Source organism: Epinephelus lanceolatus, chromosome 6 (genome assembly GCF_041903045.1).
Source record: "Epinephelus lanceolatus isolate andai-2023 chromosome 6, ASM4190304v1, whole genome shotgun sequence".
NCBI classification, from domain to species: domain Eukaryota; kingdom Metazoa; phylum Chordata; class Actinopteri; order Perciformes; family Serranidae; genus Epinephelus; species Epinephelus lanceolatus.
The window spans coordinates 42,504,658-42,529,993 of NC_135739.1; the positions used below are offsets into that span (position 1 = coordinate 42,504,658).

At 40.8% G+C, this 25,336-nt stretch overlaps 1 protein-coding gene across 5 annotated transcripts in view; it reads right to left on the reverse strand.

The window, feature by feature from the left end:
• The window catches only part of LOC117253947 (epidermal growth factor receptor substrate 15-like 1), a 151,902-nt gene that overhangs the window by 99,026 nt on the left and 27,540 nt on the right, over positions 1–25,336 (reverse strand). For all 5 annotated transcript variants that reach the window (XM_078169073.1, XM_078169075.1, XM_033621854.2 and 2 more), the window contains exons 5-6: positions 20,235–20,330; positions 19,834–19,902 (exon numbers count right to left, since the gene is read on the reverse strand). In XM_078169073.1, coding sequence (XP_078025199.1) covers positions 19,834–19,902; positions 20,235–20,330 — 165 coding nt within the window. The remainder of the gene's footprint in view (positions 1–19,833; positions 19,903–20,234; positions 20,331–25,336) is intronic.

Below are 25,336 nucleotides of genomic sequence, written 5' to 3' on the forward strand. Positions count from 1 at the left end.
CCACTGATAAAGCAAGAAATTCCACTAATTAACCCTGATAAGGCACACCTGTGAAGTGGAAACCATTTCAGGTGACTACCTCTTGAAGCTCATGGAGAGAATGCCAAGAGTGTGCAAAGCAGTAATCAGAGCAAAGGGTGGCTATTTTGAAGAAACTAGAATATAAAACATGTTTTCAGTTATTTCACCTTTTTTTGTTAAGTACATAACTCCACATGTGTTCATTCATAGTTTTGATGCATTCAGTGAGAATCTACAATGTAAATAGTCATGAAAATAAAGAAAACGCATTGAATGAGAAGGTGTGTCCAAACTTTTGGCCTGTACTGTATTTATTATATGGCTGGGCAATATGGCTTAAAAATAACATTGCCATATATTCAGGATATATCGTGATACACAATATATATCTCTATATTTTGATATCTCCTCAGCTACTGTACCACTAAAATTCAGAACTATTAAATGAATTACAGGTACAATAAAGGTAAATAAAGTACTGCTATAATAAAGTCAAATAAAACACTTATAATGAAGTCAACTGAAGTACTGGTATAATTAAAGTGGTGCTCCATGGCCACAAATTGCGACTAAATAGTAGCCTGGAGCCATACAAATGAGAAACATGCCTAACCTGTTCACACTATCACTCAAGAGAAAGTGATCTGGACAGGCAGAGGAGTGTGTGTGTGACTTATCATGTTTGTGAGACATTCTTTTCGTGTGTGTATCTGTGAGGGGAAAAGAGCCAGAAGAGAGCCAAAGAACGGAAACACAGAATGTGTCTCATGCCAGTGGTTTAAAAAAACAAAACAACAATCTATACACATCCCACTTGGAATATTCCATATATCGCCCACCCCTAATCTATCAATGTACTTAATATATATAATGCAACCTGCTACATTAATCATCACATATCTGTTCCATTACCATTTGCACAACTGCACTGCATATTATACATGTACATATATCAAAAACGTAGACATTTTTGAGATTTTAGACCGTTCAGCTGTCCTACTATATAAAAACTACGTTACTACTGACATTAAAGCACATCAGTGTTGTTTCCTTTGCCCACTGTGTTGGAGGTGAGTTTGCTACATCCCACAAACTGCATGAGCTCTTTCACTCTAATAAATACATAAATAAACAGTCATAGACAGTCTGTTGCTGCACAGCAACTCGTGCTTCAGCTTGGGGGTCGTGTATGTTACTGCGCTGCGTGGTAAGCTGCTAAGAAGAGTCTGTAGCTGTGCGGTGGCTTGTTCTTCCGCTCAGTATGTTTTTATCCACCGCTCTATCTCTCTCCATAGCACTCGTAATTCACAGCAAAACTGAAGTGGCTCCAAACACCAGACCTGTAGGTTATCAGAGAATGTTCTATTTCTGGTTTGATAATGGCGTTACCAATCATCTTGCAATAAGCTAGCTTAGCGTAGCTGCCTCCCAGTTTGTCTTACTGGAGTAGAATGTTCTAGTTTGGGGGTGGGAGGGGCAGACAGCATGTTGCCTGTTCTGTCCTGTGGGCTGCCTTGTTGAGCACCATGGCTCTGAGAACATTACATTAGACACAGTTTAAGCTGTAGATTTTTATTTTCCACATGTAATTAATTAATAAATTAAACATATTGTTCAGTTCGTACTGCGTACCATACCGACTTGTACCAAACGGTTTAATACAGTTTACAATATATATATGTTGAAGAAAGGAGCCATTATACAGAGGGATTTCCAAAGAAACTAGTAGGCAACAGCACTCACAAAAGACTAGAATCAAAATCTATGTCTTAATAGAGCAACACACGGCCAAACAAAATGACAAACGCGTTTCGGCCTAAGCCTTCTTCAGTGTATCAAACAGAGACAAAGACACTGAATACTATCCAATCACAATGCAAGGTGTAATTAGAGGCAATAGCCACCATATGTGTAGCAGCTGCAGCAGACAGGCTGACACAAGACAACTGCCAAGGCCTAGTCCACACAAGCACGGGTATTTTTAAAACCAAACTTTTTTGGCCTCCAGTTTTGAAAAAATCTGCGTCCATACGAGCGGTGCAATAAAAATACCTCTGTCCACATGACACCGCAAATTCCACTGTCAAGCAATGTAATACACATGTCAAAGCAGTAGGTGGCGATATAACTCCTAACTGTAAGGCCACTGTGGCCAATCAGAAGGCAGTAAAACGTCATTACCGGAAAAACAACAACAAGCATACTATTATGCAGTAGGAGCAGTCTCCATAATAGCACACTCTTGCGCCTCTGTTGCTGGATGTGGTTGAGTAGCGTTAGTTGTATGATACAGCCACAAAGTGCTGATATGCTGCTAAATAGCAGCAGTATTTTGTTTAGGTCCATCCTCAAATCGTCTCTCGCACACACTGGATCAGGTAATAACACAGCTGTTTTCTGTTTACGTCGCACACTGTGACGTCATACAATGGAGATGAGACAAAATAACTGCGGTTATCCTGTTCACACATAACTGCTGACACCAGACTTTTCCAAAAAGTTCACCCTGGACTCCGGTTACAAATAACGCCGGTTACAGGGGCCCAAAACTGCGGTTACGTGTGGATGAAAGGCCAAACCGTGAGCAAAGAGTCACGGTTCTATAAATACCTGCGTTGGTGTGGACAGCCCCCAAGTCTGATGCAAAGTCTGATGCACAAGAATCAATGCATGCAAACAGAAGTATTCAAATACATTGAGACATATAAGAACATCAAAAATATTAAGCTTCAGACTAGTTGAATGAGAAAAATGTTAGACAATAAGCAGGGGAGAATTAACGTGACAGAAAAGAGACTGAAAATAGGCTTTTAAGTCACTGGATATAACTCTACTAGGGACTAAAAGAACCCCAGAAAAATAGTCTGAACCTATTACAGAGAATCTACACCAATATCAATACTAACAATATATAGAGTTACAAAAAGTTTAAAAATGATTACAGGGCTATACTAATCATTAGTATAATACTGAGTAGCCTAAATAGTAGAGGGGACAGAAAAATGATTAATTTAGGTGAAAAAAGTCTCTGAAAAAGAGGGAGACATTTACATTCAAAAGAGGAATAAAGGGGCTTCAAGGATTAGTAGAGCCTCTGTAAAATGTATAAAGACACTGAATATAAATGTATCCAAAAAGAAGGCCTAATAAAAAGGGACAATATATCATAAAGTAGTCTAATGGTCAAAAAAGACAACAGGAAATCTCATCCTTACATGTAAGACAATTTTACAGAAACCAGACAAAGGAAACAACTCAAAAGAAGTTCGTCATTTAAAACTCGAGGACTCTCTGTTTGTAAGATATGTGTCCATTTAGCTTCTCTTTGCAGTAACAGTTTGTCTCTATTCCCACCTCTTCTAAGGGGCTGGATCATATCAATCCCCTGAAATTTGAGTGTGCAGACATCACAGCCAACAGAATCAAAATGTCTGGCCACTGGGGATTTCTCATCTCTGTTTCTGATACTACATTTGTGCTCAGAAATCCTTGTTTTCAATTCACGCTTAGTTTTACCAATATAACACAGTCCACATGGACATTTAAGAAGATACACTACATATTTGCTTTTGCAGGTAATTCTGTTTGTATGCGGAACTTTTTGCCCGTATGGGGATGTAGAAAAATGTTCCCTTTAATCATGGCACTACATTGGGCACAATTAAAACAAGGAAAATTACCCCCAGGAAGGTTAGAAGGAGAAAGAAAATGTCAAAGTGGAACATAACAGTCATATTAGACTAAAATGTCTCTTATATTTTTGGCACGTTTATGTGCAAAGATAGGCGGGGCTTGGAAAGAATGTCCTATGAGAGTGCAACCAGTGCAAACAACCTGCTTAATATCATAAGATAATGGAGAAAAGGTGGCGGCTAGAACCAATTTTGAGTCCCTTCTAGAGGGAGGTTTAGAGGCCAATAAACCACTCCTATCAACATCTTTAGCTCTATCAAAGCAGATTTGGACCACTGAATCATGATAACCCCTACTGTTGAAACGATTGCAACCAGCACATCCCAAGAGGTCTTAGGATCCATAAGGAACCCACACTGGGCCGTGATAATAATGCATTTTGTAAGCGCTGGTGTGAAGTGCTGAACAAACGCTCATTGGACTTGATGTTGCTTGTGATTCAATACACAAAAGATGAACTCTCCAAAGTACAAGGTGAAATCACTGAGTTGAAGAAGGACATCACAACCAAATTCAGCAATCTGCAGCTGAAGGAGATGGAAACCAAGTGCTCTGAATTAACCTCCGCCTATAAGAAAGAACTTTCTGAGATGAAATTTAAAAAAAAGCAGAGGGATACTATGGATTACAAGAACAACAGTGTCTATCCTTGGCTCTCTGGCACACATCACTGCACCTTTAGACGCAATTCCTCTGCGAACATTGTTGATACATCCACTGGGGTACTCCAGCAATGATGACTGCCCTACCACCTCCAGACCTCCTAAGGCTGGTTTTTTAGACCAGCTCCAACGCTCTACCAGAACCACCACAAGACACACCCTACGCGGAGAGGAGGTAAGCGGCACTGGTTCTGATTTCAAACCTAGAAGTACCTTCATCCCCCCGGTTACTAGTTTGTCTGTGGCCACTTTTTGTAGACTAGTAGACCAGGATGTTTCGTCCCTTTTTAAAACTAATAATGAAGGTTTTGCCAACTTGTCATCTACTGAGCGTCAAGCCCTTGATAATTTGTCTAAAGACGATTCTATTGTCATTAGGAGTGCAGACAAAGGAGGTGCAGTGGTTATTCAAAGCAAAGAAGCCTACAGAACTGAAATTTTGTGCCAACTTTCTAATCGTGATTTCTACAAACCTTTAAGTTGTGATCCCACTCTTCAATTTGCTGAAGAGATCAATAGTTTTCTCTCTAAATGTGTTGAGGATCGGCTAATAACTGCTAATCAGTGTCAGAAATTAGCAAGGGCCACGGGCCATTTGGCCCGCAATTTATCCAAGAATGCCCCCAAAAGCCATGTTCCAGGGGCCAAAATTGCCCCCAAATTTTCGAAACAACTATATGTATCTATATTTTTAACAGTATTACAATCTGACATTAAAGTATAATTTTATTTTCATTAAATTAATTTACCGTCATGTCTACAACTAATTTTCCAGACATAATCAACGAGACTGCACTGATTACGTGAAAGTAATCTGACAGAGAAGGGGAGGGGGCTTTGCTGTACCATAAGTATAAATTAACCATTTCTTGGGTGATCTGTGTCTACACAATGACAAATTAATGAAAAATTAAGGTAGAATGAATGTTAAATTTTAAATTAACTTACTTCCACGATTGCATCTAAGGAATTTATAGTAATTTGGCCTTTTTAACAGTAAAAGTAACTGTAATGTGGTGAAACATTAGTACTGCTTTCAGTAGATTAATGGTTAAATCATCACATTTACACTGGCTGAATTATAGGAAATCTGAGTGATATTTTGCAACCATAACTTTATGTAACCCATTATTTATTTCATTTATAATGGTTTCTACTGAAGAGTGAAGACACTATCTTGGCTGGTTTTGCTTTTCATGTGCTTATTGTTAGAACATAATTACAATTTTTTGATGGCCCCCAAACATTTTGAAAATGCCCCCATTTTTTAGACCGTGGGGGCCAAAATTGCCCTCAAAATATTTTGTTAATTTCATACCCTGCTGCTAATGAATGTGACTTTATGTCACAGCAATACCCAGTAAGACCTATTTTTTACACTATGCCTAAAATTCACAATTCTTGTATTGAACCGGTCCTGGGGCGTCCCATTGTTGCTGGTAATCAGTCGTTATTAGAACCTATGTCTCAGTTTGTAGATCACAACATTAAATTTTTCAACTGCCCTCTTTTCTTAAGGATACCACTGACTTTTTGTATATTTTCAGGTACAGTGGAGGAGTTAACAGCCTTTCACACATACCTCAATTCTTGTATGCCAACCACAAAATTCACACTTGAATATAGTCAAGATTCTGTTTCTCTTCTCAATGTTCTTGTGAAAAAAACAGATCCTCTCAGCACCAGTGTTTTCAGAAACCCTACAGCTAGAAATACTCTTTCACATTATACTAGTTATCATCCTCCAGGTTTGAAGAAAAGTCTTCCGTACAGTCAACTGCTGAGAGCAAAGAGAATCTGCAGCTCTGACAATACTTTTTTTTAAATTCAAGATCTTTTTTATTGAAGTTTCCTCAATATAACAAAGGTGTAGTGCTGAATAGTCATTACAGAGACATGAAAATGAGCATGGGCATACATCAATCACAGCATGCACCAATGTACCCAAATAAACATGAAGTGAATGGGTAGAAATTAAGATGGAGTGTGGTACGAGATGTACAAAAATGCAAGAAGAGAAAAAATAAATAAAAATCAGTGTACAAAATAATCCCTCCCCTGTCACTGCCAGAGTACTAGTCATAGCATAAGATCACTGTTACACCAAAAGCCTGCGCTAGGAGTGAGTAAGAAGTGTGCAGCATAGTTAAGCTGTACTCAAGGGTCAAGTCTTTACAGGGTCTGGAATGCTTTGGGGAAGGGACTCCACACTTTCTGGAACTTCTTATTTGATTGCTGAAGTGAGTATCTAATTTTCTACAGTTTCAAGCAGGAGATGATGTCTTCCAGCCATTGTGCATGAGTGGGAGGGAAAGTATCCTTCCACCTGAGCAGGAGTGCTCGTCGAGCTAGAAGGGAGGCAAAGGATAAAGTGCGTTGCTTTGCTGTAGTTAACTTTTTCTCCCCTTCCATGACCCCAAACAGAGCAGTCAGTGGGTTTGGTTTGTTCTAATTTGATGTTTAGCACCCAAGAAAGTGTATGAAAAACTTCCCTCCGATATTTTAGGCTTGAGCAGGACCAGTACATATGAATGAGAGAAGCTTCCGTATGTTTGCATTTGACACAGTATGGACTAATATCGGGGTATATGGAGGACAATTTTGCTTTTGAAATATGAGCCCTGTGTACCACTTTGAACTGTCATGTGAACAGAGGGAGGTTGAATTAACCAATATGACTATGGAAACCCAAGTATCCTCTGATAAAGAGAGACCGAAGTTCTCCTCCCATGCTGTTTTAAGCTTATCTGTGGGGGCACTCCTAAAATCCAACAGCTTGCCATAGAGAGCTGAAATGAGCCGCTTTTTAAGTGGATCTATAGAGCTGGATGTCTGAGAAAGAACAAAATGCCTTGCCTGAAGATACCTGAAAAAATTTGGTTTAGGGAGGCTGAATTTTCTACTCAGCTGCTCAAATATTGCCAAACTGTTGTCTATGAACAAATCTTTAAAATGTACAATACCCTTCCTGTGCCATTCTTGAAAGCCAGAATCCTGACAGGATGGTTTGAAAAGGTAGTTTGATGCAATGGGGCTTAGGAGAGAAAAGCTGTGAAAACCAAAATACTTCCTAAATTGGGCCCAGATTTTTAGAGAATGTTTAACCACTGGGTTTTGGATTGATTTAAGTGAGGGAAGTGGGAGTGAGGATCCAACAAGCGCAAGAAGTGACAAATTATTGTTTGACTGTAACTCCATCGCCACCGAGTCAGGACAGTCAGGCTGGCCATAGCAGGAGGACCAAAATGCAAGGCAGCACAAGTTAGCAGCCCAATAATAAAAGCGAAAGTCTGTTGCCTTGGTCTTTTGAAGATGAGTCTTGTTCAAATGTGGTCGTTTACCCTGCCATAAGTATGAAGAAGTTGAAAAAAGGATCCAGGGATAAAGAGTGGTAAGGCCTGGAAAAGGTACAGAAATTTAGGTAGAATGGTCATTTTGACTGAGTTGATGCGACCCACAAGGCATTGACAGGGGTGACCACTGTGTCAGGATTTGTTTCGCTTGATTTAACAATGTGATAAGGTTCTCTTAGAATAGATCTTTGTGGTTCCTTGTCACGGATATGCCCAAATAGGAACATTTTTTGTTCTCAATTTTAAAAGGCAAACTTGTAAGGTCCAAGGCATGTGCTTCATTGTTGATGGGGAAGAGCTCACTTTTGTTGAGATTTAATTTATAGCCTGAGAGTTTACTGAACTGACTGAGCAGCGACAGAAAAGGGGGTAATGAGGCCATTGGATAAGAGATGAAAAGCAACAGGTCATCAGCAGAAAGTGAGACTTTATGCTCCATGTCACCTCTCCAGATACCAGATATATCCTTGCAAGAGTGGAGTGTTGTGGCAAGCGGTTCAACAGCAATGTCGAAAAGCATGGGATTGAGGGGGCACCCCTGACGGGTTCCACAATGTAAATTAAAGGGTCTTGACCATTGCAAGTTAGTACGAATTGAGACTACGGGGTGCAAATAGAGTAGTTTAATCCATGAAGTAAAATTTGGACAAAAACCAAATTTGTTTAGCACAACAAATAGGTAGACCCATTCGACACGATCGAATACATTCTCTGCATCGAGAGAAACAACACATTCGGGGAAATCTTCAGAGGCAGAGTAAATAATACTGAACAGTCGTCTTATATTGAAGTAGAACTGCCTGCCTTCAACAAAGCCGGTTTGGTCTATGGATATGATTGTGAGAAGGGCAGTCTCCAACCTATGGGCTAGGATCTTGGCTAAAATCTTAGCATCTGTATTTAAGAGGGAGATAGGCCTGTAGGAGGCGCATTCTGTCAGGTCTTTACCTTTTTTAGCTATAAGAGTAATAAAGGCCTCAGTAAATGAAAGAGGAAGGGAACCTTGTCTGCAAGATTCTGAGAGAACTGAACATAACAATGGGAAAAGCAGCAAGGAAAATTTCTTTAAAAATTCTGCCGGGAAGCCACCAGGACCCGCACACTTACCCGACTACATTGAGGAAATGGCTAGCGCTATTTCTGCCCGGGATACAGGCTCCTCTAATCTCTTACTTAGATCTGATGAAAGACTGGGGATACTGAGACCATTTAAAAAAATCAAAAATCTCATCACAAACAGTCTGAGATTCCGAGGTGTATAGTGGGGTATAGAAGTCCCTGAATGCTTCATTAATTTGTAAGTGATCTGTAGTTATATGGCCATTTGGTAACCGGATCTTAGAATTATTATGTTTAGCTTTGGAGCCTTTAAGTTGGTTGGCTAATAATTTGTCTGATTTGTTTCCATATATATAGAACATGGTTTTACTTTTCAAATGTGATTGTTCAATTGAATGAGTGGTGAGCAGGTCAAATTTGGTCTTGACTTCCAACCGCTTTTTGTAAAGATCTGGAGACTTCCGAGCATACTGTTTATCAATCTCTTTGATTTGGTGGGCAAGGTCTGATCGCTCCTTAAAGGATTTTCGCCTCACTTGAGCAGTGTAAGATATAATCTTTCCCCGGAGATAAGCCTTGAGGGAATCCCAGACAATTAGACTAGATATGTCTGAAGACATATTAGTAGTGAGGAAAAAAAGGCTATTTCCTTTTCCATGAATTTAACAACATTATTATCCGACAGCAAAGAGTAAAAAGAGTATTCTCTGTCGCATGGATGTAAAAAGTGCCACACATCGCAGAAACCATAGTCAGAAAGAAAAGCCTGAATAAAACGGGCTGATCTGCTCGCTGTGCCAGGGTTCGTAGAGGATCGGTCCAAAACCGGGTCAAGCCAACAGTTAAAGTCGCCACAGACTATGAAAGAATATGTATTAAGATCTGGGAACAGTGAGAACACTCGTTCAAAAAAAACTACGTCATCCATATTAGGGGCGTAAACATTTGTAAGTACAACTAGTGTGTTGTTTAATTTGCCAGAGATAATCACATATCGACCAAACTTGTCAGAGATCACATTATGCAGTTCAAATGAAGCATCCTAACTGATAAGGATTGAAACTCCTTGGGCTTTGGCTTGAAATGAGGGGTGAAATCCCTGCCCCGACCATCCTGAAAGCAGACGGCCATTGTCTGAACTGCGAATATGGGTTTCTTGTAAAAATGCTATTTCTGTTTTAAGTTGTTATAGATGTGAAAAGACCTTTCTTCTTTTAAAGGGGTGGTTTAGACCCTTAACATTCCAGCTCACCAGCTTCAAATGTCTATTCATACCATTTGACAAGGAAGATTAGGATGTGAGCACAGTGACCTAGGCAAAAAACTTAAAAGTGATTGGGTGTGACTAGTGCAAAGTGTTAGTTTCAAAGGAAATATTAAAAAGTTTCTGGCAGTGACATATCCCCCCAACCCACCCTCCCCGACCAAGACGGCTGCTAAAAAAAGAAGCAGCAAGCTCTTCGGAACAAACATTATACAATGACACATCTTCCTGTCTCACACTAAACTGACTATTGCTCCCGTATCATGAACATTTGTGAACTTAGCACCTCGAAAACAACATGAATACTTAAGAAAAAATCCCTTCTCAAAATAAGACTTTGAAGCCCTGATATGAGCTCTGAAGTATGATTACAAATAACTAGGGGTGACCCCGAATAGTCGATGATTCGGTGATTCGATTCGGATAAGTCTGATTCGACTGGCAGTCTCGCCATCGAATCGTCGCAAAATGTGGTACAAACATCAGCCTAATTTCTGTTATTAAAAAACTGAAAATGACGCATGCGTTTAATCAGTAGGCATAATCATTACTACGCCTGAATAAATCACCCAGTTGTTCGATCCAAATAAGCTGAGGTGAATAAGTGCGCTGCAGGACCATCAGAGCTGATTGATTTAAAGTTTTGATTTAAAATTAAAGTTAAAGTCCCACTGATTGTTACACACCTGAGTGTGTGAAATTTGTTCTCCGCATTTGACCCATCCCCTGAGGGAGCGGTGAGCAGCAGCGGTGCCGCGCTCGGGAATCATGTGGTGATGATATACAGTGGCGGAGCGCATAAACAAACACTTAGGAGGAGGTATGTGCTCTCAAATCAAACTTTTTTGAAGGATTATTCATTTACCTGAAGTGTCTTGAAAAGAATTTCACCGCTGATTGTTTTCTTGATGGACTCTGATTTTTTATTTGGCTACTTTTTTTTCCGACGTGGCCAAACAATTGAGAGCGGTGAAGCACAGTCCGCGTGGATGAACTTGTATGAACCTGAGTTGATTAATGAAGTAACTTGAAGTCAGAAAGAAGGAAAACTGTTTCTAAACCTTTTGATGATGTTTTTGGATGTTTATTTGTGAATGAAATGGCAAGTTCTGACGAGTCAGAAACGACTGCAGCGCATCTGCGCTCATCTAGAGCATCATACCTTGATGAGGTGAAAGGAATAAAGATAAAGAAAAAATGATAACCCTTTTACTTTTATTATTATTATCTTATTATGCCAACTGAAGAATTAAATTTGTTTATTTGGGTGTTTTAGCTCTTTTCTCTGGAGCGGAAACTGAAGCAAATGAGCTCATTAATCAATGAGGGGCAAAAAAAACATGATTTGACAATTAGTCAGCTAAAGGAAAGATCTGTCAAATCAGATTTGACTATGAAAATTCTTAGTCGGGGACACCCCTACAAATAACATAGAGCAGGTACAAATTCCTGGCCTAAATAATGTAGAGTTGAAATTGTCAACTAAAATTATTACAGAGCTTGCAGGTAAAATGGAAAAACATTATTACACTGGCAGCTCTGACAATACTTTAAATGAACAAGCTCATGAGATATGTGATCGTTTCAACAGTAGGGGTTATCATGATTCAATGGTCCAAATCTCTTTGATACAGCTAAAGATGTTGATAGGAGTAAACCTCCCTCTAGAAGGGACTCAAAATTGGTTCTAGCCGCCACCTTTTATCCATTATCTTATGATATTAAGCAGGTTGTTTCGAAGCACTGGCACATTTTAGCCAGTGATCCTCTCACAGGACATTCTTTCCAAGCCCCGCCTCATTGCACATAAACGTGCCAAAAATATAAGAGACATTTTAGTCTAATCTGACTGTTCTTCGACATTTTCTTTCTCCTTCTAACCTTCCTGGGGGTAATTTTCCTTGTTTTAATTGTGCCCAATGTAGTGCCATGATTAAAGGGAACATTTTTCTACATCCCCATACGGGCAAAAAGTTCTGCATAACAAACAGAATTACCTGCAAAAGTAAATACGTAGTGTATCTTCTTAAATGTCCATGTGGACTGTGTTATGTTGGTAAAACTAAGCGTGAATTGAAAACAAGGATTTCTGAGCACAAATGTAGTATCAGAAACAGAGATGAGAAATCCCCAGTGGCCATACATTTTAATTCTGTTGGCCGTGATGTCTGCACACTCAAATTTCAGGGGATTGATATGATCCAGCCCCTTAGAAGAGGTGGGAATAGAGACAAACTGTTACTGCAAAGAGAAGCTAAATGGACACATATCTTACAAACAGAGAGTCCTCGTGGTTTAAATGAAGAACTTCTTTTGAGTTGTTTCCTTTGTCTGGTTTCTGTAAAATTGTCTTACACGTAAGGATGAGATTTCCTGTTGTCTTTTTTGACCATTAGACTACTTTATGATATATTGTCCCTTTTTATTAGGCCTTCTTTTTGGATACATTTATATTCAGTGTCTTTATACATTTTACAGAGGCTCTACTAATCCTTGAAGCCCCTTTATTCCTCTTTTGAATGTAAATGTCTCCCTCTTTTTCAGAGACTTTTTTCACCTAAATTAATCATTTTTCTGTCCCCTCTACTATTTAGGCTACTCAATATTATACTATTGATTAGTATAGCCCTGTAATCATTTTTAAACTTTTTCTAACTCTGTAATAGGTTCAGACTATTTTTCTGGGGTTCTTTTAGTCCCTAATAGAGTTATATCCAGTGACTTAAAAGCCTATTTTCTCTTTTCTGTCACGTTAATTCTCCCCTGCTTATTGTCTAACATTTTTCTCATTCAACTAGTCTGAAGCTTAATATTTTTGATGTTCTTACATGTCTCAATGTATTTGAATACTTCTGTTTGCATGCATTGATTCTTGCGCATCAGACTTTTCATCAGACTTGGCAGTTGTCTTGTGTCAGCCTGTCATTGGTGTCTATTGCCTCTCATTACACCTTGCACTGTGATTGGTGCCAGAACTCTACCTATGTATATATTTTTATATACATATTAGGGGTGTGACGAGATCTCGTGCCACGAGATCTCGCGAGATTAAACTCGACGATATTTCTCGTCGTCTATTTGTGACCTGTGGGGGCAGTAATGCGCCTTTGCTACGTCTAGCCTGCCAGAACCTAAAGAAGGAGAAGGAAAAGAAGAAGAGGAGGAGAAGGAAGCAGAGTGGAATCAGCCAGAATGACGTCGGAAAATACCGCTATTACCATTGAAGATGCCCCCGCCACTTTCAAATTGTTTGTTTGGCAACATTTTGGGTACCCGGCGGAAATGATAAATGGCAGTAGAGTGACTGATAAGACACGGACAATATGCAAGCATTGTATGAAAATAATGCCGTACACCGCGGCTAATACGAGCACGATGCAGAGACACATACAGCACCACCACAGCTCGGTACTGAAATCACCAACTGCACCTGTGAAGAAAACACTAACAGGCCAGACAACGCTGACAAACGCATTCGGACCTCAACTTCCACAGTCAAGCACCAGAGCCACAACAATAACAAGAGACATAGGTGTTTTCATCGCAGCAGATATGAGGCCATTTTCTGTGGTAGAAAGTCAAGGATTTCGGCGACTCATCCACACACTGGAACCGAAGTACACCATCCCATCACGCACACATTTTACCCGTACAGTGATCCCGAACATCTATGGAGAGTCCAAGAGCAAGGTTGTACAGATCCTGAAAGACGATCCTGGGGTCCGTTTCACAAAAGTAGCATTCAGACATCCAGGATAAGTAAGTAAGCCTGGCTCAACCAATCCAAAACAACAGAGTTCAGGCTTAATTGGTTCCACAAACGCCAAGCCAGGATAAGTAGACACGGATTCATCAAGCCAGGTGAAACTAATCCTGGATAAGTTGCAGCACATGGCTCCTTAAATAGACCCTGTAATTGATCACAGATTCACTGATTCACCATGGCATCACGTGCAGCATACTTCTCCCCATCGGAGCAGGACATAATTATGGAGGCCTACGAAGAGGTAAAAGAACAAATTAAAAAGAAAGGAAACACTGCCACCGCCATCAAACAAAGAGAGAAAGCATGGCAAAGTATTGCAGACCGCCTGAATGCGTATGTATTGCACAAACACACACTCACTACCCTGCTGAATCCATCACAATTACAATCCAAATAGTTAATTAACATTCCCAAAAACGTAGTTATACTCTGATTATGAAACTGCGAGTGAAATGGACTGTAAATGTGAAATTATGTAAATGCAACTACATATTTGCTCCTCAGTTATTTCATTCACTATCTATGTGTGTGTGTGTGTTATTTATTTTGTCTTAATTAATTTATTATTCTTAGATTAAACATGACTGGGCCCAAACGAACTTGGCAACAAGTCAAGATCAAATATAAGAACATCCTGCAGAATGGTAAGTGACCTGACAAATACTATGCACGTGCGTACATTGTACCCAGAGGGTGCCTACTCACATATTGTCTGTACTTATAGCTGTTAAAAAAAAAACCCACAAGCAAGGCACGGGTGGTGGGTGACCACCAGCTGACCTCACCCCTGCAGAGGACAGAGCCCTGGAACTTAACAGAGGCAGGCCTGTGTTAGAGGGGATCCCTGGGGGGACAGACTCAAATATAAATCCCTCCCAGGAAGATGCCTCCCTCTTCATTAAAGGTACATTCTTCCATCTTTACATGGGACATAACCAACCATTCATATTGAATCAATTTGGACTATCTGACTCTGTTTTACCTTGCAGTATCTGGAAACACCATCTCACTGTTGGAGCCTCCAACAGTGGCGTCACCAATACCAGAGGATGATGATCCAGTGAGTCCTCCATCAAAGTCATACTGTAAGCCTGGCATGTCTCATCTGCTTGCTTTAATATGAATCCCTTTTAAATGTGATAGGGTGAAGGCACCAGTGGAGCAGCAGGAGCAGCAGATGAAGTCGATGAGGAGACTGTGTCTCTTGATTCAAGAAGGTTTGAGGTATCATGTCAAATGAAAGTACTCATTCAGTCTACAATGGTGAGAAGTCATCATCATCTGGAGCCCACACAAAATGTCATTTCTGTAACAGGACCCAGATGCTCTACAGGATGAAAGCCAGCCTTGCAACATAGTGAGTATTTATGGAAGTACATTCCCATCATGCAAAATTCCTGCTGTGCTGATTATTATGTGTTTACAGAACTCACAAGCTATCAGACAGCTGTATGCCACACATCTGAAACGGCAAATACAACTGGCCGATCTGGACATTGAATACAAAAGAAGACAGATGGCAGACCTCTCCGTGGAGTCCGAAATTAAAAGGAGGAAACTGAGGAAACTGAACCTTGAAATAAAAAAACTTGAGCGGGAGGTGAGTTTCACCTTCAGTGTACACTGTATGCTGACTGTAACACAGACAATCTATTAATTATTATTCTCCTTTCCTCACCCAGCTTCAAGAAGAAGAATCTTAAATAAAAGATCAAAAGACCTTCTGTGGTGTTTGCTTGTTTAATTTGTGCACAGTTAGGTGGGATTGCAGATTGTATTCCACAGTCTGACATAATGCCTAGTGTCATCTCTATGGTAGCCCCAAGTGCTTTGATTGGTTAGAAGTCACACACCAAAGACTGGCTGTATTAAGACAAAAAGAAATGCACATAATGTACCTGAAATGCTATTTCCCAGATATCAAAACACTTTATGGCAGAAGTTGAGCAGTGTGAAGGTCAAACAGGGAGCATTTTAATCAATTATCTATTCTTTAAGGCAATAGGTATCCTGATAATTAGATAACCATTTGTAGCTTGTGAGAGTGCAAAGGTGTTCCTCATTAAATCTAGCGATCCAATAGCCTATATGAAGGCCCAAAATGGTGTGTTCCTTCCTGCTCAAACAATGGCGTGTCCATTCCTGCAAGAGGTTGTGGATGGAGAAGCTCTTGTGCTCAGGAGAGCCTTCAGGCGGGAGAGGGTCTTCAGGGACAAGGCGAACCCATTGGCCTTCCCTGATGACCACCTACACGAAAGATATAGGTTTTCTGCAGATGGCATCCGATATCTGTGCAGACTGCTGGGTTCCAGGATCCAACACCACACCACACGGAGCCATGCGCTGAGTGTTGAGCAAATGGTGTGTGTGGCCTTGCGCTTCTTTGCAAGTGGGGGCTTCCTGTACTCAGTGGGGGATGCTGAAAACCTGGCCAAGGCCACAATTTGCTGTGTGGTGCATAGTGTCTGTCTAGCCCTCAAATCACTATCAGGTGTCTTCATCTCCTTCCCTGGACACAGAAGACTCAGTGACATCAAAGAGGATTTTTATATGATTGCAGGTAAGAGTACTGTAAGTACAAATTACAAGACAAGTGTTAAGTCATAGTAGGATACTTATTGCTTTGTGTTGCAGATTTCCCCAATGTCATTGGTGCACTTGACTGCACCCGTATCAGAATAAAATCCCCCTCAGGTGCCCATGAGGGAGATTTTGTGAACAGGAAATCCTTTCACAGCATTAATGTTCAGGTGAACATGACTTTATGACATTAATGAACATTGTACATTGCTTGTGATGTGCATTGAATGGTTTAATAGTCTACATCTTATAATTTCAGATGGTCTGCAATGCTGACTACCTGATCAGCAATGTTGTGGCAAAGTGGCCTGGCTCAGTCCATGACTCACAAATCTTTCGGTCCTCTGCAGTCTATCGGCGCCTGTCACAAGGTGAGCCACATGACCTCAATTAATAACCACTTTTAAAATCAAGGCTATGTCAAGAATGTCCCTCTATTGATAAGGCTGTGATGATGACATTTTGTATTCACAGGTGAATTCTCTGGTGTGCTGCTGGGGGACAGAGGCTATGCCTGCGAGCCTTTTTGCCTCACACCCTACGCAGACCCTCAGGAAGCACAGCGGGCATATAACGATGCCCATGCCAGGACAAGGGCTCGGATCGAGATGACCTTTGGCCTCCTGAAGGCACGCTTCCAGTGTCTGCACCATCTGAGGGTCAGTCCAGACAGAGCATGCGATATTACTGTGGCCTGTGCTGTCCTCCACAATGTGGCCTGCCTGAGGAAGGAGAGGGCCCCCAGAGTGCCATCAGATGTGGACTGGGACAATCCGGCCATCTTCCCGGATGACGACAGTGGTCGGCTGATCAGGGACCAATACGTTTTGAATTATTTCAGTTAAAATGCATTCTGCACATTTAAGTTGAATATGGCCTGCAATAGCAGAGGAATTTGTGTTATTTTATATTAATTTGGCTTATTGTGCTGTGTACTGTGTGTATACAGGCCTGACATTTGTTCATTTGTTAAGTATGGATTTGTCCTGCATTTATTCCAGTGTGCAGACATGCAGGGTGTTTTATATACAGACCTTTGAGAATGTGTATTTATTCTTGTAATGAATAATATGCTTTGATTCAGTGCTTTCTATCTTGTAGAGCACTGTGTGACGTCACTTTTGAAAGGAACTGATGGATTACTTGCTTTGATTTATCCTATTCAATAAAGGAACATCATGTCATCATGTTACTGTATGGTGTGTATTTTTTAATCATTTATTTACAGTGTATATATATATATATATATATATATATATATATATATGAGAGAGATAGTCTAACTAAATTTTCTACTAAAATCATTTATCTAAAATGACTGCAATTAATGATCACAAATGTTTAAATAATGACAGTGGGTCTCGTTGAATGTGATAAGAATGTGTAGTGTGAAGTGGAATAAATATTAGTTTCCATTTGTGGTAGCTGCTAACTGAGATAAGGGATGAGATTAAATAAATCCTGGAACTTAGCCTGGTCTGGAGCAGGCTAGCTCCACAGAATAAATCTCCATGGTAACTTATGTCAAAACATATCCCACTTCCCCCTATCCTGCTTTTGTGAAACTGGATCAAGGATAAGTTGATCCAGGATAACCAAGATATCCCGGCTTAATCCCTTATCCTGGTTTTGTGAAACAGGCCCCTGGGCTGGTGAGAGCTGCTGCTATGGCAGCTTGCTGCTCGAGGTAACGAGCCAGCATATCCAACGTGCTGTTCCATCGCGTCGTAACGTCCATGATTAACTTGTGTGATGGCAATTGTAGCTGTTTCTGCTTGGACATTAACACCGCGGTAGCCGTTGAATTCCAATGAAAAAAAGCAGCCACACGTCTCACCCGCCCAAGCAAACGAGCGACGCGGGGAACACCAAGGCCAGCTTGGGTTGCAAGATTTATAGTGTGCGCAAAACACTTAATGTGCGGCTTCAATCCCACCTCGCGCACGGCCACGTCCATATTACGTGCATTGTCAGTAATAATAGCAATGCCGTGGTTGGGTTTTTTAAGCTCCCAGTCAGTAACAGCTGTCTGTAAAACCTCAGCTATGTTTGCCCCTGTGTGGGACTCGAAAAGTGGGCAAGTCTGTAGTACAACACTTTCCATTTTCCAGTCATTGTTGATTGTGTGGGCTGTAATTGTGATGTAGCTTTGTGTACCTCTCGATGTCCAACCGTCTGTTGTTATGGCGATGCTTTCTGCGTCTTTCAGGATCTGTACAACTATTGCTATTGGACTCTCTATAGAGGTTCGGGATCACTGTGTGGGTAAAATGCGTGCGTGATGGGATGGTGTACTTCGGTTCCAGTGTGTGGATGAGTCGCCGAAATCTTTGACCTTCTACCACAGAAAATGGCCTCAAATCTGCTGCGATGAAAACACCTATGTCTCTTGTTATTGTTGTGGCTCTGGTGCTTGACTGTGGAAGTTGAGGTCCGAATGCGTTTGTCAGCGTTGTCTGGCCTGTTAGTGTTTTCTTCACAGGTGCAGTTGGTGATTTGAGTACCGAGCTGTGGTGGTGCTGTATATGTCTCTGCATCGTGCTCGTATTAGCCGCGGTGTACGGCATTATTTTCATACAATGCTTGCATATTGTCCATGTCTTATCAGTCACTCTACTGCCATTTATCATTTCCGCCGGGTACCCAAAATGCTGCCAAACAAACGATTTGAAAGTGGCGGGGGCATCTTCAATGGTAATAGCGGTATTTTCCAACGTCATTCTGGCTGATTCCACTCTGCTTCCTTCTCCTCCTCTTCTTCTTTTCCTTCTCCTTCTTTAGGTTCTGGCAGGCTAGACGTAGCAAAGGCGCATTACTGCCCCCACAGGTCACAAATAGAAGTTTGGATAGCTCACAAATCTCGCGAGACAGATTTTTAATGCGACGGGAAATATTGTCGAGTTTAATCTCGGCACGAGATCTCGTCACACCCCTAATATATATATATATATATATATATATATATATATATATATATATATATATATATATATATATATAGTATTCAGTGTCTTTGTCTGTGTTTGATACACTGAAGAAGGCTTAGGCCGAAACGCGTCTGTCATTTTGTATGGCCGTGTGTTGCCCTATTAAAACATAGATTTTGACTCTAGTCTTTTGTGAGTGCTGTTGCCTACAATATATTATGTTACAATATATACAATATACACATATATACATATGGATAAATATATATACAAATATATATATATATGTATATATATACACACACACACACACACACGCACACAATAAGTTGTTGTTGTTGTTGTTGTTGTTAACGACTATAAAAAATAAGTAGAACCTGGAAAATTGAATTTCATTCACCTTGTCTTTCTGAATCAATGTCCAACACATCTATAATGACTGCTTTATTCTATTGTGTGTGTGTGTGTGTATGTGTGTGTGTGTGTGTGTGTGTGTGTTCCAACACACCCTGACAGCCCAGTGTAATTCGCCAGAGGCAGAAGCTGTGCTGCTTAGAGATGGACTGCTGGTGTCCTTCTGAAATCAGACAAACAAAGATGACTGTCAGAACTGGATAAAACATTTGCTAGATAAAACACACATCTTCTCCTCTCATGTAGAGCATTTGATACATTTATTTATTTATTCATTGTTTATTTATAAAGGGATAAGTATGTAGTTTGAAACTGGCAAAATTAATGAAATTAATTACAGTGTTTAATAACATAATAATAACATATGAAAATCACAGAAACCAATCCTAACCATTAAGAGTGTAAAGTATTATAAAAAAAATGTCTACAGGTTGGAGCTTGTTTTCATACAGAGAATATGGTGCAATTGAGCTCTGATGATGACGTCATACTCACAAACTTGGGGGGAGGGACTGTGAGGTTGAGGCTGGACAGACTGACTTCCTGGCCGCTCTGAGCACAGGCCACCAGCCGCAGAGCTACATAAAACCCCTGAGAGAGAAAGCACACAGTATGACACATCAAGTCTTTCTCTACCTGAGATATCTTACACTGATGTTGCAGCCCAACTCTTGCCATTTTTATCTCAAGTCAACACAGAGACACTAATGCATGCTTTTATCACCTGCAGAATTGATTATTGTAACGCTCTTCTTTCTGGTCTCTCTAAGAAAAGCATTGCTCCACTACAGCTTCTTCAGAACTCAGCTGCACGAGTTCTGACGAGGACCAGACACCAATTTTAAAGTCTCTGCACTGGCTACCTGTCTGCTTCAGAATCGATTTTAAGATCCTCTTAATGGTTTTTAAAGCTCTTAATGGTCTTGGTTCTAATTATTTATCTAATTTGCTTTTAACATATGAGCCCTCTAGAACTCTCAGGTCTTCCGGCAGCGGCCTTTTAATTACTCCAGAAGTTTTAACCAAAACATATGGTGAGGCCTCCTTTTATCATTATGGCCCACGTTTGTGGAACAGTCTGTCTGAGAACCTGAGGAAAACAGAGAATGTGGACACTTTTAAGACCAAACTCAAGACCTACCTTTTTAGTCTGGCTTTTAACTGATTTTTATTTATTTTATTGTTTTTACCTTTTTGTCTGGCTGTTAACTGAATTTTATTCATTTCATTAATTTTACCTTATTAGTCTGGCTTTTAACTGAATTTTATTTATTTTATTATTGTTATCTGTTAGATATTTACTGAATTTTAATTTATACAGTTATTTTTACCTAAGTAGGATAGCGTTTCCTCCGTGTTTTTAAATCTGTGTGTGTGTGTGTGTATACGTACGTGTGAGTATGTGTGGGAGAAGGAGGGACATCTCTTGTGTCTATTGTTGTATTGTTTTTATGTAAAGCACTTTGGGCTGCTTCTTTTGTATGAAAAGTGCTCTATAAATAAAGTTTGACTGATTGATTGATAGACATACAACTCTTGTCATACATTATTATTATTGAGAAATGAGAGGTTTTGCATCCACTGTGATTTTCACTTTTTTTGTGAAATACATTCAGCACATCATCAAAGACAGAGCACTGGATGAGAAGTATGGGGTGAAATTAATGCCAAAACTCCACAAATAGGCAATAGCGTTTCACGCACGTTCACCGTTTCGCAAACAAACTTACTGTGTTTTGCAAATACAAAACACAATTCACGAACTAATGTATTTGTTTTACAAATAGGAAATTTACCTATCAAACAAATACACCATGCTTCTGACACTAATAATGTTTCTTCAAGAGAAAAACAAAATCCTTCACCTAAAAAAAATACCACTACAAAACAATTTTACCACTACAAAACAATTATACGGCTACAAAACAATTTTACAACCACAAAACAATCCTACAACCAGAAAAAAAATCTACAAAAAAATTTCACGCGCGTAAAACAATCCTACGCCCAGAAAAACAGCCACGTGACTTTTGGCAGTAATATTCCTTCCTCCTGTTTGTTTTTCTCGTGTGCACTCTGATCCACAAACAAATGTCCCGCAATTGGCACTCCACAACACTGGGTGGCGCTGTTGAATCACTATAAGGTCTCCAGCGCCATAGTACCAGAGTGAGACCCAGTCCCGGACCCAAAATGGAGAACCGAGGAGGAGGGAACGAAGCTCAACCTGTAAGTAACGCGTTTGTTTTATTATCCCCTCATTTTCAATCATGCAACATTATTGAAATATTATGAGTTGGTGCGTTATGCTACACCAAGAAACATGTGGGAGCGCTTTGTGTTCAATTAGGTCCAGACGTTGCGCTCCTAGCATTGCAGGCTAACGTTAGCTCTCGGTAGTTTCCCTTTCCATGACTAACGGCATTGGTAGCTAGACGAAAGGATGGGGTCAGGCTCAGGTTACGTTGAGTTGTCACTCTGGCTTGTAATGTTACTAATGCCGGTATGTATTCTGAAAAATTAACATTCAGAATTGCACATGGCAGATGTTATTACCCTAGCTATCACTACAACCGTAACATTACGAGCCGCACACGTGCGGCTCAGACCAGGCAGAATATGTAAACGAAGAGTTTAGCTCAGTTAGCTCAGAGTGACAGATCAAACATCGGAATTGGCGTTACACTTGACAGAATAACAATGGTTAGATTGGTATTAGTGTTGTTGATGATGTTTGATCACTTGAACAAGTTAACATAAATATGGGACAGACTGCTTGCTACAGGTGGCTTGGCTGACATTAGCCTTGTGCTTCACGAGTTCAAGTTTAGCCTCCGTGTTCACCGTGTCGCAAGCGGTCACAAACTAACCAATTTTACAAGCGGTGTATGACATAACGGTAGGAACGGTAACGGGAGAGAGAGGGGCTGGCCAACGGACTGAGCAGTCAGTGAAGACGACGTTAAGTTTGCAGTGCAGCTAGAACAGTGTACATCCTGTTTTTATAGGCAACTGTGGCGGGAGTAGTGGTGACTTTAGCTGTAGCAGCTACAAGTCTCCCTGTGCCAATCCATGTTATTTAAGTACATATATTGTTGATGTTTCAAGTCTTTTTTTTTTCATACCCTTAAATTTTTGTGGAAACAGCTAAGAATAGTTTGGGAAAAACAAATTATACCAAGAGCATGGCGTAGGGCAGGGGGTGTCCTCATTCCTAAGGAGAAGGAGTCTGTGGACCTTAGCCAGTTCCGGATGATTTCTCTCTTGAATGTGGAGGGGAAGATTTTCTTTAGTGTAGTAGCGCAGAGACTAGCTAGCTACTTAGAAAGGAATAGCTTAATAGATACCATGGTGCAGAAGGCAGGAATACCAGGTTTTTCAGGGTGTTTAGAGCATACTAGCATGATCTGGCACCAGATTCAGGCAGCGAAGATTAACAAAAGGGACCTACATGTAATATTTTTAGATCTTGCAAATGCGTTTGGTTCAGTACCGCACAGCCTCATTTGGAGTGCATTTGACTACTTCAGAGTGCCACAGGTAGTTGTTAACTTAGTGAAAGCATATTTTCGGGATATTAGGTTGTGTCTAAGTACAGCAGGTTTCACAACAGGTTGGCAGAGGCTAGAAATAGGCATCATGGCAGGGTGTACAATTTCTCCATTAGCATTTACTATGGCAATGGAAGTAATCATCAGGGCTTCTAAGTGGGTGGTAGGTGGGGAGAGACGGCAGAATGGGTTGCATCTTCCACCAGTTAGGGCTTACATGGATGACATGACACTGGTGACCACAACAATGCCATGTACAAAGAGGCTACTAGAGAAGGTAAATAAGAACCTCAAGTGGGCCAGCATGAAAATCAAGCCTAGTAAATCTAGAAGCATCTCGATATGTAGAGGGAAGTTAAGTGATAGGAAGTTTGTCATAGATGATGAGGAAATCCCAACAATTAGGGAAAAGTCAGTAAAGAGCTTAGGTAGGTGGTACAATGTAGAGTTGAATGATAAGGAACAGGTGGTGAAATTTAGAAAAGATGTGGCTGAAGGATTGGATAGAATAGATAAATCAGAACTTCCAGGAAAGTTGAAGTTGTGGTGTTTGCAATTTGGGCTATATCCTAGGTTAATGTGGCCATTGTCAGTTTATGAAATTCCAATATCTGTTGTGGAGAGAATGGAAAGGTCGGTTAGCTCCTACATTAGGAAGTGGTTGGGCGCTCCTAGGTGCCTAAGTAGTGTTGCATTGTATGGAAAAGGGATACTTCAGCTGCCAGTATCTAGTTTAACAGAGGAATTTAAATGTACCAAGGTCAGGACAGAGCTCTTGTTATCTGGGAGTAAGGACGTGGTAGTTAGGAGTGTGGTTCCAAATCCAACCAAGGGGAGGAAGTGGAACCCAAGATCGGCAGTTCAGGAGGCAGAGGCAGCTCTTAGACATGCAGAGATTGTAGGTAATGTTCAGTTTGGCCGGGGAGGCCTGGGGCTTGGCTCAGGTAAACCGGTATGGAATACAGCAGGCCTCAAAGATAAAAGAAAGTTGGTTGCAGAACAGATACGCAGACAGGAAGAGATAGTAAGTGGTGCAAAGGTAGTGGCCCAGGCTAAACAGGGACAGTGGTTGAATTGGGAAAGTGTAGAGAAGAGGAAGCTTAGTTGGAGGGACCTGTGGAGTATGGAGGAGAATCGTATTAGATTCCTGGTAGGGGCTACATACGATGTGTTACCAACCCCCCAGAACCTAAAACTGTGGGTAAATGAGGACCCATCATGCCCATTGTGTTCACGTACCGCAACTTTAAAGCATATTTTGTCAGGCTGTAAAGTTGGCTTGTCACAAGGCCAATATACATGGCGACATAATCAGGTGTTGAAATGTTTAGCTGCAGGCATCGAAGGGAAACGAAGACAGGTGAATTCAGAAGGTGTTAAGGATAGGGGCTTAGTAATTCAGTTTGTCCGTGAGGGAGAGAAATACAGAAGGGATAAGTTAGTGAGGAGGCAAGGGTGTGGCCGCCTAGAAGGTGCTTGTGATTGGGAAATGCAAGTAGATTTAGGGGGAAAGCCTGTTGTTCCTCAGGAAATAGTCTGTACCAGGCAGAGGCCTGACTTAGTGTTGTGGTCAGTGAGTCAACAGATAGTTTATTTCATTGAGCTGACAGTTCCTTGGGAAGACTCAGTGGAAGAAGCCTATGAAAGAAAAAAGCTTAGATATGCAGACTTAGGAGCAGAAGCTGAGCAGCGAGGATGGAAGACTAGGATTTGTCCAGTGGAAGTGGGGTGTAGGGGATTCATAGCAAGATCAACTGTCTCACTCCTGGGGGAACTCGGAGTGCGGGGACAGAATTTGAGGAAGACAGTGAGGGAAATGTCAGATGAAGCAATTAAATGCAGCCAGTTTATCTATTACAGAAGAAATAATGTCAGCTGGGGGCCAGCAGGGGGAACTACTAAGCAGGGCACATAACTCCTTGAGATCAGGTGGAGAGATCCACTTCCTGTCAGGAGAAATCCAGGAAGAGGAAGTATTTAAGTGTGGGAGTGGCCTATTGGAATCCATTTTGTTTGAGGCCATGCGGCAAGGTGAGTGTGCTTGCT